Genomic DNA, 15,940 nt, shown 5'->3' on the forward strand with positions numbered 1-15,940 from the left:
GAGAAAGACAAATACCATATGATATCACTCATATGTGGAATCTAATTTTAAAAAAAGACAAATGAACATATATAAAACAGAAACAGACTCACAGACATAGAAAACATACTACGATTATCAGGGGCAAGGGGGTGGGAAGGGATAAATTGGGAGTTCGAGATTTGCAGATACTGAGTGATATATACAAAATAGATAAACAAGTTTATACTGTATAGCACAGGGTACTATATGTGATATCTTGTAGTAGCTCATGGTGAAAAAGAATATGAAAGTGAATATATGTATATTCATGTATGACAGAAGCAATGTGCTGTACACCAGAAATTGACACAACCTTGTAAACTGACTATACTTCAATTAACAAAAAAACCCCCAAAGCTTTGAAGACTGTGACTCCATCCCCCATGGGACCCTCCAAGGCCCATGACGGAATTCACTAACATGTTCCCAGTGGCACAGGGCCTTTCGGAGCCCCTGTCCCCCACCCCCGGACCCATCCTGCACAGCTTCCAGTGGTGACCACCTCCACCTGCTGCTCCAAATCAGCAGCATCTCCTGAACCAAAGTCCAAAGTCAAGACACCTCAGGTTCCACATCACTGCTTGGGGGCAAACTGACCGGAATTCAGGATGGCTATTCCACATTCAGACACAGAGGCTGTTTTATGGGTTTCGCTGTCTTTTGTTTTGCTGCTGCAAATCTTACTACTTACTCAACTAAATGGCTGAGCTGTGAAAGCCTGACCACTAAGCCAGCGGGAAGCAATGGACATGGTGCTGCTACTCACATACCTGCATCAGCACTGATGTCAAAGCACTCCAGGCACCAGCATCCTTAACAAGTGAAATATCATAAAATTATTAATGAAGATGATCTTACATTGAGTATTTGTGTCATTTCTAAAATGGTCCTTTTTCCTTTTTTTGGATGCATATTCATGCTCTTCATTATTGAATATTTCTTCATCTTCACTATTTAAGATACTGAAAAAAAGATACATCTTATTAAAATATTTTGACAGGGATTTCATTTGTCACCAAAAAACAAAAACAAAAACAAAAACAAAAAACCTGGTTTGTAATTCAGGAGACCAAAATGAAAATCATGTTAAATTCTGAAAGCAACCATTTAATTTTCAAAGAAACAAATCACAGGTTTGAAATTATAAGGCTACCATTCAATTTTTTGTTGTTGTTGCTTTGTTTTAAAAAATCTGAGATTTACCCTGGTTCTTTTCAGAATGTGGTATCTAGAAGTTATGAATATGGTTTAGAATCCCTTAAGGACTTAGACAATACTCAACTAAGACAGTTTCAGATTGTAAAACTATAAATAAAATCTGAATTAAAACATTTTTTCACTTGAATACATCCAATTTTAAGCTTTCCCATTTTCTGCATGAAATAAGAAATTAAAATCATATGATAACTAAATAGCTTGAACACATTTTATTTTAAAAAAAATTCTTTCTTGTAGTTAAAAAAAAAAAGACTATGCAAAAAGCAGTCCACCCCCTCAAAATTGAAGATGCACACGGTTTTTATTTTCAGCACACTGATAACTGAGCTGTTTCTGGTCTGACAGCAAGCAGGGTGGTCTGTGGGGCTGAGCTGGCTAGCAGAGGCCCAGGGACTGAGGCTCAAAACCACAGGAGTAACACTGCTTATTTCCCCATCACTACTCTGACAAGAAGATTGTACACAAGGAGTTCCAGTCAAGATGGCGGAGTGGTAGGACCACAAGCTTGCCTCTCCTCGTGACTACAACAAAACCACAACTGAATGCTAAACAACCATCGAAAAAAAGACTGGAACCTAGCAAAAAAGATCTTTTGCAACTGGAAACATAAAGAGGGAACCACAGCAGGACTGTAGGAGGGGTGTGCGCACGATATAACTGGGCCCCATACCCCCCCCAGGGGTGGACGACCCACAAGCTGAAGAATAGTTAGGCTGCCAAGGCCCTCCCACAGGAGTGAGAGCTCTAAGCCCCACATCAGGATCCCCAGCTTGGGTCCCAGCATTGGGAAGAGAAGGAGACCCAAGGACATCTGGTTTTGAAGGCTCGGGGGCTTGGCTCTGGGAGCCCCACGGGACTGGGGAAAACAGAGACACCATTCACTTGAGAAGTGTACATGGAAACTCATGTGCACCAGGTCCAAGGACAGAGGCAGTGATTTCATAGGAACCTGGGCCAGACCTGCCTGCTGGATTTGGAGGGTCTCCTGGGGACGTGGAAGATGGCTGCAGCTCACTCAGGGGACATAAAAGCTAGTGGCGGACATTCCAGGAGTGTTAATCTACATGAGCTTTCCTGGAGGCTGACATCATGATTGGATCATTAGCACCAAGACCCAGCCCCACCCAGCAGCCTGTAGGGCAGCCTAAGGTCAAACAATGTACAGGGTGGGAACACAACACCACCCGTCAGCAGACTTCCTAAGTCACAAAGGCCTCCAGACACAGCCCTACCCACCAGAGGTCCAGGACCAAGCTTCACCCAGCAGTGGGCAGGCACTGGCTCCTCCTGCCAGGAAACCTGCATAAGCCTCTAGTCCAGTCTTATCCACCAGGGGCAGATTCCAGAAATAAGAAAACAATAATCCCAAAGCCTGTGGAAGGAACCCACAAACATGTAGAAAGACAGATGATATGAAGTGGCAGAGGAATATCTCCCAGGCCAAGGTACAGGCTAAAATCCCAGAAGAAATAAGTGATGAGGAGACAGGCAATTTATCTGAGAAAGAGTTTTAAGTAATGATGGCCAAGATGCTCAGAGAACTCAAGAGGAATATAGATGCACAGAGTGAAGTTTTTAGCAAAGAGTTGGAAAATACAAAGAATACCTAAACAGAGTTGAAGAATAAAATCATTGAAATGAATAACACACTAGAAGGAACCAAGAATAGACTAAATGAGGCAGAAGAACAGATCACTGAGCTAGAAGGCAGATTAGTGGAAATCACTACTTCAGAACAGAAAACAGAAAAAAGAATAAAAAGAAATGAGGATAGTCTAAGAGCACTCTGGGACAACATGAAACACTCTAATATTCATATTGTAGGGGTCCCAGAAAGAGAAGAGAGAGACAGAGGACCTGAGAAAATTTGGGGGGACATAATAACCGAAAACTTCCCCAACTTGGGAAAGGGAACACTCACCCAAGTCCTGGAAGCACAAAAAGTACCACACAGAATCAACCCAAAGAGGAACACACCAAGGCACATAGTCATTCAAACTGACAACAATTAAGGATAAGGAGAAAATATTAAAACTAGCAAGAGAAAAGGAACAAATAACAACACGGGAACTCCCATAAGGTTATCAGCTGATTTTTCAGCAGAAACTTTCTAGGCCAGAAGGGAGTGGCATGATATGCAAGGGGGAAACTTACAACCAAGAATACTCTACCCGGCAAGGCTCTCATTCAGACTTGATACAGAAATCAAGCTTCGCATATAAGCAAAAGCTAAAAGAACTCAGCATGACCAAACCAGCTTTACAACAAATGTTGAAGGACCTTCTCTAGTTATCAAACCACAAGAAAAGAGTAGAAAAAGGACAGAGAGAGAGAAAAAAAAAAGAGAGACCTACAAAAGGTTGTTTTGGCTATTCAGGGTATTTTTGTGGTTCCTTATAAATTTTGGAATTGTTTGTTCTAGTTCTGCGAAGAATGTCACAAGTATTTTGATGGGGGTTATGTTGGAGCTGTGGATTGCTCTGGGTAGTGTGGCCATTTTGATAGTGCTGATTCTGCTAAGCCAAGAGCACAACAAATCTTTCCATTTCTTTGTGTCATTTCAGTTTTCAGAGTATAGGTAATCTCCTTAGTTAAGTTTATTTCTAGGTATTTTGTTATTTTCGATGTACTGGAAATGCCTTTGCTGGTAATAAAATTCCAGTTTTTGAAGTGAAAAAAAAAAAGTGAATGAAGGGCTGCAAATGGCAAAATAGCCTTCTTTTTTATGGATGAATTGTATTCCATTACTTACACACACTGCATCTCCATTATCTATGCAACTATTGATGTGCACTTAGGATGCTTCCGTATCTTGGCAATTATAATGTTGCTGTTAATACCAGGGTGTATGTATCTTTTGGAGTTAATTCTTATTTTGTGCTTGGCTTTATTCCTTTGATAACTATATAAGTTTAAAAAGCTAAAGCTCTAAATTTTCTTAGAAACAATGAACAGTACATATATGTAAATTTAAAAAAATTTGTGCAGTGGAAAAAAAAAATCTATCAAGCCATGAAAGACATGGAAGAAACTCAAAAGACATATTACTAAATGAAAGAAGCCAATCTGAAAAGGCTACAAACTGTACAATTCCAACCAAACGACATTCTGGAAAAGGCACAGCCATAGAAATAAAAAGATTGTGGTTTCCAGGGGTTTGGGGAGAAGGAGGGAGGGAGGAATGAATAGATGGAGCACAAGGGATTTTTAGGGCAATGAAATTATTCTGTATGATATTACAGTGGCTACATGTCATAGTGCATTTGTCAAAACCCATACAATGTACACCATCAAGAGTGAACCATAATGTAAACTGTGGACTTTGGTTGATCATAAAGTGCCCATGTTGGTTCATTAATTGTACCAAATATGCCACACTGATGAAGGATGTTGGGGGTAGGGGAGTATATATGTATGGGTGGGGAGGGCTATGTGCCAACTCTGTGCTTTCTGCTCAATTCTGTTGTGAACCTGAGACTGCTCTAAAAGAATAAAGTCTATTTAAAAAACAAAAAAAAAAAAGAGGCCAATGCAAAGGGGAGAAAGATCACCAGAGTTAATTCATAAAAATATTTAAGAATATCCTGGTCACTCTCAGTGAATATAAGAGAGAACTGTGAAATAAAGTTTATATTTTATGGCAAGACAAGAAAATTTAAACAACAAATTTTCTCTGCCCTTTGGCCTCCTTTCTGCCCACACTGTACATTGTGCATCATACATTGACCAAGCCTTCCCCATCAGCAGAAATTTCCACTCAACCATACGAAGCAACATTCTCGTAAGACAACTCCTTAAAGATAACATTCCTTCTTGATAAGGGGTCACGTGGTGCTTAGGTCTGGGTTATGTAAACTGTCAATACACCATTCGATGCACAGCCTGTCTCAGAAAAGGTTATGTAACTGTGTCTTGACTTCTGAAGGGCAGAACAGTTCTCAAGAGTTTTCTGAGATACTCTTCCTTGGTTGTAATCCTCAAATTTGGCTTGAATAAAATTTTCCATTTCTTTCTTTAAAAAAAAAAGGAAAGAAAATTGTACACAAGCTCCTTCCACTAACCAGTACTCACTTTTAACAAAAACAGCTGAATTTGCCAAATGAATCCATTTATCACTGTCAGAATAGACTTAAACAACACTGGCAATAGTTGTAAATTATCAAGACAGGCAAAAGTGCATTTAAAAAGACAAACAAATTACCATTCAGTGGCAGGCGTTAAATATACCAATTCACAGAAACTGGCTGATCCTGGTTGTAGCTCATATTTAATCTCACACTAGTTCACTGCCATTGATTCAAATAAGAATGTAGATGCTTTCAAATCTGAATAGCTTTTCTAACTACAATCACAAACACATCAAAGAAAAGCAGAAAACCACTGTTTCCAGAAACAGTGTCAAAGAAATGAAGCCAGGTGCCAGGAGCGGAGAGCTGACCCTTCTGTCACAGGAGACGAGGGGCCCTGGGGAAATCCCTGAAGGGCCGGCCCGCCAGCTTCTCTTGTCTGAAGGGGGAGACAGACCGGGAGACAGATGTACATGAAGGGACCATAGAGCATCTCGACGTTTAAAACATGTCTGTGAAGAGACTCCTGCACCCTCCATGTGGGAAGGGCGGCTTCACAAGGATCTCGGCAGCAAGGATGTTTTTTTAAGTTCTAGACATCTTTTGAATGGGTAAATTTTAGAACTTTTAAAAGAGAGGTTTATATTTGCTTATCATCATTAACCTCCATAATATCATGAGTGTTGCCTAAAAGAGTAGATTAATCGGTACTCAGAGTGTGGGCTGGCTAGTAGCCCCCAAACTGACCGTGTTGAAATGAAAACCATTTCCTCTGAACTTCAATCCTAAAATGTGGCGAAAAGTAAGCAGGGGGATATTTAAAGGTCTTCTATTTTCATGCCCATTTAGAAAAAAGAAAATTAACAAACTTACTTAGAGTCCCGATTGCCTAAACGATTTTTACTACAATAATTTTTCCAATTTTAGGAAACCCAGCCTCTAAATCTAAGGAACAGGAGTGCTCTGTTTCCTAAAAACATCCGGGGGAAGATAAGGTCTCATTTTACATAGTGATTTAAAATGGTGGTAACATAAAATTTTACCTTCTTTCTCAAATTCTAGCTTTGTTTCTAAAGTAAAATTGCTTTTTCTTCTGGGGGAAAAATATCAGATGTTTGCCTCAGTTTCAGGCCATCCCTGACCCCACCCCACAGGTATGGATGTGTGTTCTGGTAGGAATGGGCAAGAGGAGCAGAAAGACAAGAAAACAGGCAGTGTGTGAAAGAAAGGCAGCAGGATGGGGGAAGGAAGGGTGCTGACTATCTCTCCGCTCACTTGTTGACAGTGCATGTCCACAGTGCTGTCACACAGCCTTCTGTCTTAGGAAGGACCCCCTGCACTAAGAAGCTCCCATTGGCACTACTTACTACTGCAAAGGAGTCTGGAATGAGTCTGAATGCAAGTGGGTACGTAGGAGTGTTTTCGGGGAAGGGGCTCAGGGAAACGGGAGGCCACGAAGCTGATCAAGCAAACATGTCCTGCTTGTATTCTCTAATTCTGTGTGTGGAGACACTCCCAGTAATGTGGGATGAGGGGAAAAAGGATACGTGAGGAAAAAACAAAGACCTGCAAATTCCTTAGTGCAGATGTAGCAGTTAACACTCTCTCTCACGCATTACAGCTTTTTTAAAACCAACACTCTGTAACCTACTTACCCATCCTACAAAAGTGACTTGAGGAGTCTCCACACTGAATCATGGACATTGGGACACCTAACATTTCTATATACACTTAACCAACTCTAAATTTTTAAAATTTGCTATAAAAATTGTAACACAAAAATAACCTTGAAAATTCTTAACTGTGTAATACTAACTACCTAATACTAACAGTACATGTAATTACCAACTCTGTAAATTTTACAGCCATCAACATTAAATAAAATTCAAAATGACAGAAATGCCTCAACAGAAATTCAACATATATTACCCGTTATCTTTGCTATAATCTGAAATGTAAGATTAAATACTGTCAAAACCAATCTCTAGTCTGAAGAAGTAAATTCCTGTCAGAAAAACAGATGACCTGTCAGTTCAAAATCCACAACTGATAACTATGCAAATGTGAGAAAAAAATGCGCAGTAAAATCTATGAGGAGACCTATGACCCTGTGGAGGAGGAGGGCCAAAGCTTCCCCATACTCGCGCACACCAGGCCGCACGCCTGCTTCCGCGCCCACGGTCTGACTTCCACCTGGACCACGGCCACCAGGGGAAGGACAACCCCGGCCTCCCTGGCAGCTGGTGCTCCAGCCAGCGAGTTGTGGGGGACGTGCCACCTGTGGTACAAGCACCCTCGGCCACCTCTACTCCAGCGGGTGGGGTGCAGATGCACCGGGCCAACGCCACCCTGCACAGAGCAGACGAGGCCGACTCTGGGCAGCAGAGTGAGAAGATGTCACCGTCTGAACAAAGTCGCTACACAGCCTGGGCCTCGGAGAGAGAACATCTCATGGGCCTCCAATGCAGGCTGCCAAAATCGTGTCTTTTAACTTCCTCAGCTCTAATGGGAGGTTAATAATAATAATACTCAGCTCTCAGATTATCATAAGGATTAAACGTTTTAAACAGAAAGAAGAAAGTAGTATCTCTGGGTGGGTCCTAGGCATCTACGAGGCTCAGTCTTCAGCTGAATGACGTGCTTCCTCCCTCACACCAGCCCTGTGTGGGGGCGACTCCCAGCCACAGTGCAGTCCTGGGGCTTCACAGAGACATGAAAAACAAACAAAATCCATAAATGTTAAGCAGGAAATGACACAGCTTTGCTGAGCTATAACTCACATGCTGTGACTGATGTTACACTGGTTATTCTCCCTTTCAAGTTCCTGACTCCAGGGTTCACATCTTTTCCAGCCATCTTCTGTTTTAATCCAACTCCATCCAGGAGATCTCCAGTCCTGACCCAAAAATGGCATGGTTCTATTAAAAAAACGGTTAATTTATGTTAAAAATGTTATGTGTAATTAGTAAAAGTTTCTTTTCATTTATAACATTTATTCATTAATTTCTTTAATGATTTTTTTGCCTAGAGTATTTGATTTTTTATTTAAGTATAGGTGATGCACAGTATTACATAAGTCACAGATGTACAATACGATGCACAATTTTTAAAGGTTATTTATTCATTAATTTTAGTGAATGAAGTTCTTACTTAACATTTAAATGTCTGCACACGCCTTCAGTGCTAGCCAGGCACCAGTGATGGGATAGCGGTGGTCACTAGAACCGGGAGATGGACAAGCACTGCTGATGTTAGCCCAAAGCTGCGTATCTCACTCACACCTGACAGAGAAGAGTGTGGACAGGGAGTGAGGAAAAAAAGGGAGTATTAGACCAAACAGAGAAAACTTGCCAGAAATCAGACGCAACACCACATGAAACATTCCTGCTCAGTGACGCCGAAGCTGACAACGTGAGGGGGAGTGGATGCCAGCGAGGATGGAGAGCAAGTGAGGGGCAGTTAAGTCAAAAGAGCTGGACTTTACTCCGAGGGCACTAAGCAGCCAAGGAAGGGGCTTTCCTCAGGGAGGGAGGGTTTGACCAGGTCTGAGGGTCACAAAGAACTCAGGGTGACGCTGCCTCCTGGCCATTGCCCGCTGTCTCCACAGTAACAAGTGCTGCGCAAACAGCGCCTGTCTGCAGCCTGCCTTCCTCCAGGAAGTGCAATGCCCACCCATCTGCACCGAGGCTAGGCACCCCAGAGCGGCCCAGCAATCACCGAACGGTTCACCCTAACGCACAGAGAGACCCATGGCCGGGAGAGGGGTGAGGCTGCACAGCAAGCAGGAAAACCATCCGCATTGAGTCAGTAAAGGCATGGGGGTGGGCAGACTGGGAGAAGGCAGCCAGGCAGCGGTGCTCAGGGCCCTGACATTTAAAGGGCAGCAGGTGAAGATGAGCTGAGAAAGGCACCGAAAAGCAAGAGCCACGAGAAGAATGTTTTTAGGAAAGAAATGATCAACTGAAGAAACTTACAAAGAAGCCAGTATGGTAAGAATTAGAAAGCATACATTGACTTTAGCTACAAAAAGGTAGTTGATAACAGAAACAGTTTCAATAGAGTGATGTGTTATATAAACCTCATGTCCTAGGTAGATTTGAGACATTTCATCAGTTTGGAAAAATATGCCACAGAGTACAGGACAGATGAAAGTGTTTAAATACCATCTCCCAACTATATTTACCATTACAAAGAACAGGTTACTAAATAGGCATTTATACTGGCTTAAGAAAGACAAAAAAGTTTCAGAAGAAAATAATAAGTCTTCAACAATACTCCTGGGTCCACCTACAAGCACCCAATTACTGAACTGGAGTATGAAATGGATGAAGTACATGACGAAGTAATCCAAGAGGATCTCAAAACCTCGCTAAACTAATCAGTAATCAGCACACAACTTTTCCAGTCACATACTGTTTAACTTAGATTCCTGCTTTAGAGGACAATGAAAATAATTCCTTAAATCTCATCACTACTTTGATAAGCCTCATCTTACAGACTTGTTTCACAACTACTGATCACCCTAAAATGTAAAAGCCACCACCATGTCCAGTCAGATTATTTAAAATCGCCCCCAACATCATGTGTCTGATATTTTGATTTTCATGAAGCTTCAGACACAGGCCAGAGAACACTCTTACAGAAGAAGGCAAGTACCATGATGAAGCAGATGATAATGGCAAATTCAGTCTCATAAAATACATACAACACAACAGTGTCTGTTAGGACCATCTCCGACAATTGCCAAAGTATCCCTGATATCACATTTAAACTGTGTTTAAAAAAAAAAAATCAAGTGGCAACCATGCAGAATGCTGCTAATAGGCCAAATATAGGATTACTTCAATGACAGAAACACTTAAACACAGACTAAATTTGTTATTACACTGTATGTCCCTTCCCTCAGAGTACACCATCTAGCTGACGAACTACAAAAACAACAGCAAAACAAATGAAACCCCAACCCCACAAATACGTAAATATATATATATATATAAATATGTGCACATGAAAGTAATCAAAAGGAACAAACTTACAGTTATAAAATAAGTACTACTGATGTAACGTACATGATAGAGATAATTAACACTGCTGTATGAGTTACATCTGAAAATTGTTAAAAGAGTACATCCTGAGAGTTCTCATTGCAAGGAAAAAATACTTTTTTTCTATCTTTTTTTTAACGTTGTATCTGTATGAGATGATAGATGTTCACTAAACTTACCGTGGTAATCATTTCATGATGTATGAGCCAAATCAGTATGTTGTACACCTTAAACTTAGACAGTGCTATATATCAATTACATCTCAGTAAAACTGGTTGGGGGAGGAGAGATTATGTAGAAAACTGTGCTTTGAAGAATTCCTTGTAATATGAACAAATTTTAATGATTATAAATAATTAAAATATCCAAAAGAGGCTTTGTTAAATACATTCGTTATTACATTGGGATAGTAAATGGCTCTTAACAATCAATAATTGTATGGATCTTTATTAACATGAAAAGATTTTCAGGATATATTAAGTGAAAGCAACAAATTTTAGGAAAATATATGTGATACTTCTATGTATTTCTAAATGTGGGCACAAACTTATACGTGTGCATTGGAAAAATCTAAAAGCAGATACAGCAAAATGTAAACAGTGAATATCTCTGCATATCTGAATTCCAAGTGAGTTTACATTATTTTTTCTCTGGGACATTTTTAGTATTTCTTTTATTAGATAAACATTTATTACCCATGTGATAATTTTTATAGAACACGACTGATCTGAAAGGCAGAAATGGTGATGTTAATTTGTATTCTTTCATGCAGCTAAAGAATTTTCCCCAGTATTTGTTTCATTTTTTCCTTTTGTGATTTGTATGCTCATAGGTTTTACAAATTTATTATTTTAGTTTTCTTCCTTCTAGGATAATTTAGAAGTCTTCATATATTTAAATTAACATACTTGGTTTCCCATTTAAAATACATGTGTAAATATGCATACTTACAATCCTGTAACGTGAGTACCAAATGAACGGTAAAGAGAATAACAAATTCAGAGTAAAAAGCAAAATCACCTGGGAAACCTCTGAAGAGGAACTAGGACATGAGCTTGGCCCTAAAGCATGGTTAGATCTTAAGTGAACAGAAAGGAAAGGAAAAAATACCAATCACAGAAACAGTGGATGAAAAACTAAAGATGGGAAGACATGTAATATGTCTGAGAATAAGCAGAAAGGCTGGCTGAGGCAGAGAAATCTACAGACCAGCAGATGGAAAGGGGACCAGGAGAACGCTGACTGTCAATGGTATCTGGGCTTTATTCTCCAAATAATTCAAAGCTTTTGCGCAATCTAGCACCATGAGCAGTTGATTTGAGAACGGTCTGCAGGAGAGAATGAATGGGAGAATGGGGCAGAAAGAACGACTAACTAGGCAACAGAAACTTCGAGCCTACACCTCAGCCAACTTTAAGTACTTTTAAGACTTGACGCACAAACACTGCACTTACCTATTTAGACCCTACGCCCACTCACCACTTAATACACTTCTATTCAGGCCTCACAGGCAATCAACATTTACACTAACTTCCTACTGTGAAGTTAAGAGTCAGCCTGGTGTTTCCAGTGAGATAAGATTCTTTTTTACAACTACCAAAACTCTACAGATAACTCATGTTGACTCAAATATAGCTGGCCAGAACTTTTCACCTGCTAAGCGTTTGCATTTCCAGAGGTTGAAGGAGTGAAATGCAGCTAAGCAGACTGTGGAAATAAAAAAACAGTACATTTCCAAGAGTTTATTTTCAACACAGAGAAAAAGAAACTCTTGACATGAAAGAATCAGAACTAACCAAGAAACGTCCTTCCTTCAGCAAGCATGCTTTTTGTTAACTAGTGAGACCAGCAAACACTTGCTACATTAGTATGGGTCAGGCATCACCCTCGACAATTTACCTCTGTTATCTCATTTAGCACTCACACTACCCTACAAGGCAGGAAATACTACAATCCCCATTTTACAAGTTCAATTCTCTATTTTATAGATGAAAAAGAAGGCAAAATGTTTGGTGGAGCTGGCATTTACACTCATGGAATCTCACTCCACAATCCATGCTCTATCACTCTCTTTTTATAACAGCAATTTCTGAACACCCTATAAAAACAGATGTCATAAAATTGCAGCGTTTTATTTTCTTTTACATTTTTTACCTTATCTGACCTACATCACCAGGTGTGATCTAAAGTAATGGTCAATTTACATATAAACACACATGTAAATACATAAGGCAAGGAAAATATACGACAGGAAATATAAATAATAAATTTGAAAAGGCTACATGTATTTTGCTATTTATTTTTAAGTTACGTGAAAAGGAAGTGGTGTGATCAGTACTTACTGCAGTTATCAAGTTGATGTTCAAAACTATTAACTGCAGAGCCAGAGCTAGTGCTGTATATAGTAGAAACAAATAAGAAATAAACAAGTTTCAGTGAAAATAAGGGTAAAGCAGTTTGAAATTCAGGGGGGAAAAGCTGGCAAAGGAGTTTCTTTTCTCCTTATTTCTTACGTTTCTTCATAAATTTTTAAAAAGTAATTTTCTTTGTTCTGCGATAAGGATGACTGGTCCTCAATTTGATAAGCATTTGGCCTTTTCTATTGCCTTCTTTTCCTTACAAGATTTCCAAATAACTGAGTCAAACAATTTAAGGTCAGACCTGAATATGGCTTTTAAGTGTGGAAGAATCTGGTCCAGAAAGAACATCAAGAAAGGGTAAACTGAGGGCTGAGGATCGGAAATGCGAGGTACTGCAAGAAGGCCTGAGAGACACAGACGCTTCGTGGAAATGGAAACCGTGCGCCCAGATAGGGGAAAACAGACTATGAAATAATAAGAGAAAGTGTATCACTTCTGACTAGGGGTGCGTGGTAAGGGTCTGGAAGACGCGAGAAAATAAGGCTCCACAGGAAAATCCACGATTTCCCCGATTCCTTCCAAAAGGGGCTGAGAGAACGGTCAAACCGAGCTTACTGCGACGGGAAGGATGCAAAATTCAGAAGTATCAGCGTAAGAGAAATAAGCCAGGACGGAGACTGAAGACGAGCCCGGAGCCACAGACATGGGAGAACGCGGTCGGACCCGGGCAGATGCTCCAGGAGAAGGGGGCTCAGCAGGGCAGGGCGGGGACAGACGGGGAGACCCGAGGGGAGGAAGGGAGGGGCCGGGAGAGGCGGAGAAGGAGTTCGAGCCTGGGAAGCGGGAGGGTGGGTCGGGGGAAGGGAGGCGGAGGGCGGTTCAGGCGGAAGCGGGTGGAAGGACGAGGGGTGGCAGGAGGACCAGGGTGGTGGAAAGGAAGACCTGGGGAGGCGGGGGGCGAGTTCAGGAGGGGAGGCGGGGGGCGAGTTCAGGAGGGAAGGCGGGGAGACGGGGGTGGTGGAGGACCTGGGGAGGCGGGGGGCGACAGGACGCCCAGGGTGGGGGACCGCGCCTTGTGACCCGCGGACGGTCCCCGGCCCACTTGACGCGCGGACGCCGACAGTCCCCACCTGAAGCGCGCGTCGTCCGAGTCCTTACCTGCAGCGCCGACTGTCCCCGGCCCATCTGGAGCGCGGACGTCCAAAGGCCGCACCTGACGGCGACGCGTCGGCCTTTATTGCCGGAAGTCGTCCGCTGCCTACCGCGAAACGCCGCGGGGAAGCCCCGCCCCCGGCCGCGCTGATTGGCCGGTGCGGCTCCGCGTGGCCTTGTTGCTACCCTGAGCCCGGGGCCTACGGCGTGCGCGTGCGCAGTGGGAGCCGCCCCCCGCCCCGCTCTTGTCCGCGCGAGCGCAGTGGGCCCGGCCCGCTTTGGGCGGGGTCCTAGCGGGGGAGGCCCCAGGTACGGTGCGTGTTGGCACTTGGGGAGCCGGGAGGGCGGCGTGGGCTGCAGTCTGATACCTATATACGCTCACCACAACCTGCTTGACTTTACAGGCCAGCCGCCGCCAGAAACGGCCTGAGTTTCTGGAATGCAGCTTCGATTTGCCCCCAGCCCCTGTGCGCCTCGTTACCTTGTGTACTGAGTTTTAAGGCTCAAGTACTTTGTGTACAAACGACTTAGACTATTGTGCATATCTTTCTGGAAGGTGGGAAGTGCCCCCCGAGGTTTTCCCGGTTAGGAGAGGCGAGAGCAGGGGAACAAGCTCTCAGCTGGGCTTCGGTTCGAATCAGAACCCGCTGCCCGGAGGCGTGGAAATCAATGAGTTCCTAAGGTCTCTACCTCACATTCCCCGCAAGTAGAACGAAGACTATAATGGTGCCTACCTCACAGGAGCTGTATAAGAATTAAATAACTGAGCACATTAAAAATATTCAAAACAGGGCCTGTTTGTTGTGAGCAGTATGTATCTGATCTTAGTATTTTTCTTTATGAAATATGTTTGTATGTTTGGAACACGCTGCAGGAAGCATATGGTAGGTACCCATATTTTAGAAAAATATTTTAGTAAAGTATTCCTGATGTGCTTGTCTTAATAGCGTCCTTTGTCTATATGCTTTTAAAATAATGCAAACGTTATTATGGAGGGAGGTCGGCAATATTTAAGAACCAGCCCCTTCTCCTCCTCCTCCCCCTTTCTCCTTCTCTCACGATTGCGGAAATTCCATTCTGTGGACTTACCATACTTTATTTAGATTTTCTCGATGGACGAACATTAGGTTCCTTCCAGTACTTCGCCATTAATACTACCCAATGAGTAACTGTAGTATGGGCCTTTATTTTTAAAACCTGTGGTGGGGTGTTTGCAGGTAAATTACTGTAATTGGAATTGTTACGTCCGGGGTGGAGTTTCCATAGGTACTGCCAAGCGAAGACCCCACTGCCACCAGAGGGGTCATAAGGAGAGTATTAAGTTTAGCCTAATTTGCCAGCATCCACCTGCTCCTTGTGGAGGAATTCCACTGGCTGGGTCAAGAAGAAGCTAAATAACAGGCATCCACAGAGAACTAGCTGGAGCCCATGGTCAACAGTGGTCAAAAATACCTCTGAGAGCTCTTGTTCCCCTAACTGCACTCTTTGCTTGTAAGACAAACCTGCACACTGCCCTCTATAAACACCCCCCCTGTGGAGGAGGGGAGGCAGTAGAGGGGGCAGAGGTGTTTCTGTGATGGTGACCTGTGGCTGGGGACCTCAGGGGAGGGCTCAGTGTGGGGAGATGGTCCCCTGGAAGAGCGGCCTACTCACCAAGCATCTGTTCGTCTAACATGTGTACCTGCTTGGTGATGGAAAATGCCAGGTTTCTTTATTTTCTTTAAAATAATCCAGTTGTGATTCTATCCAAGGACTTGGGACATTTAAATCATCGTTACAGCCCCTCCCCAAAGTTGGGGACCCTCGTAACGGTGAACTGGGACAGTCACTGGTCACAGGCGTTGCTGGGTACCTGCGTGCCTCACCTGGGCTTGGGGTGATGGCCAGCACAGGGGCCCCACTCTTCTTAGAGGCCGCCACACGGCTGTTCCCAAATGCTGCACAGGACAGGGTGTGTGTCCTTGATCCTGAAATCTCAGCTTTGCTCCCGCCAGGCTCAGGGAATTGTCGCTTTTCCTCGTCCACCTCCTCTGGAACACATACTAGGTTTAATGGTATCTTTACACAGCACATGAAG

The 15,940-nt window shown here is 42.7% G+C and overlaps 1 protein-coding gene across 9 annotated transcripts in view; it reads right to left on the bottom strand.

Annotated features, from left to right (window-relative positions):
• FBXO25 (F-box protein 25) overlaps nt 1-14,003 on the bottom strand; it is a 29,583-nt gene extending 15,580 nt beyond the window's left edge. For 4 of the 9 annotated variants that reach the window (XM_072950590.1, XM_072950589.1, XM_072950588.1 and 1 more), the window contains exons 1-4: nt 13,870-13,998; nt 8,457-8,587; nt 8,087-8,224; nt 880-983 (exon numbers count right to left, since the gene is read on the bottom strand). In XM_072950590.1, the coding sequence (XP_072806691.1) occupies nt 880-983; nt 8,087-8,220 (238 nt within the window). In that variant the 5' untranslated portion in view covers nt 8,221-8,224; nt 8,457-8,587; nt 13,870-13,998. Of the gene's footprint in view, nt 1-879; nt 984-8,086; nt 8,225-8,456; nt 8,588-12,693; nt 12,747-13,869 lie in introns of all 9 variants that reach the window. The other 5 variants (XM_072950586.1, XM_072950587.1, XM_072950592.1 and 2 more) reach the window with 5 other exon arrangements.
• Between the last annotated feature and the right edge of the window lie 1,937 nt (nt 14,004-15,940).

This window comes from Vicugna pacos, chromosome 26 (genome assembly GCF_048564905.1).
Source record: "Vicugna pacos chromosome 26, VicPac4, whole genome shotgun sequence".
NCBI classification, from domain to species: Eukaryota; Metazoa; Chordata; class Mammalia; order Artiodactyla; family Camelidae; genus Vicugna; species Vicugna pacos.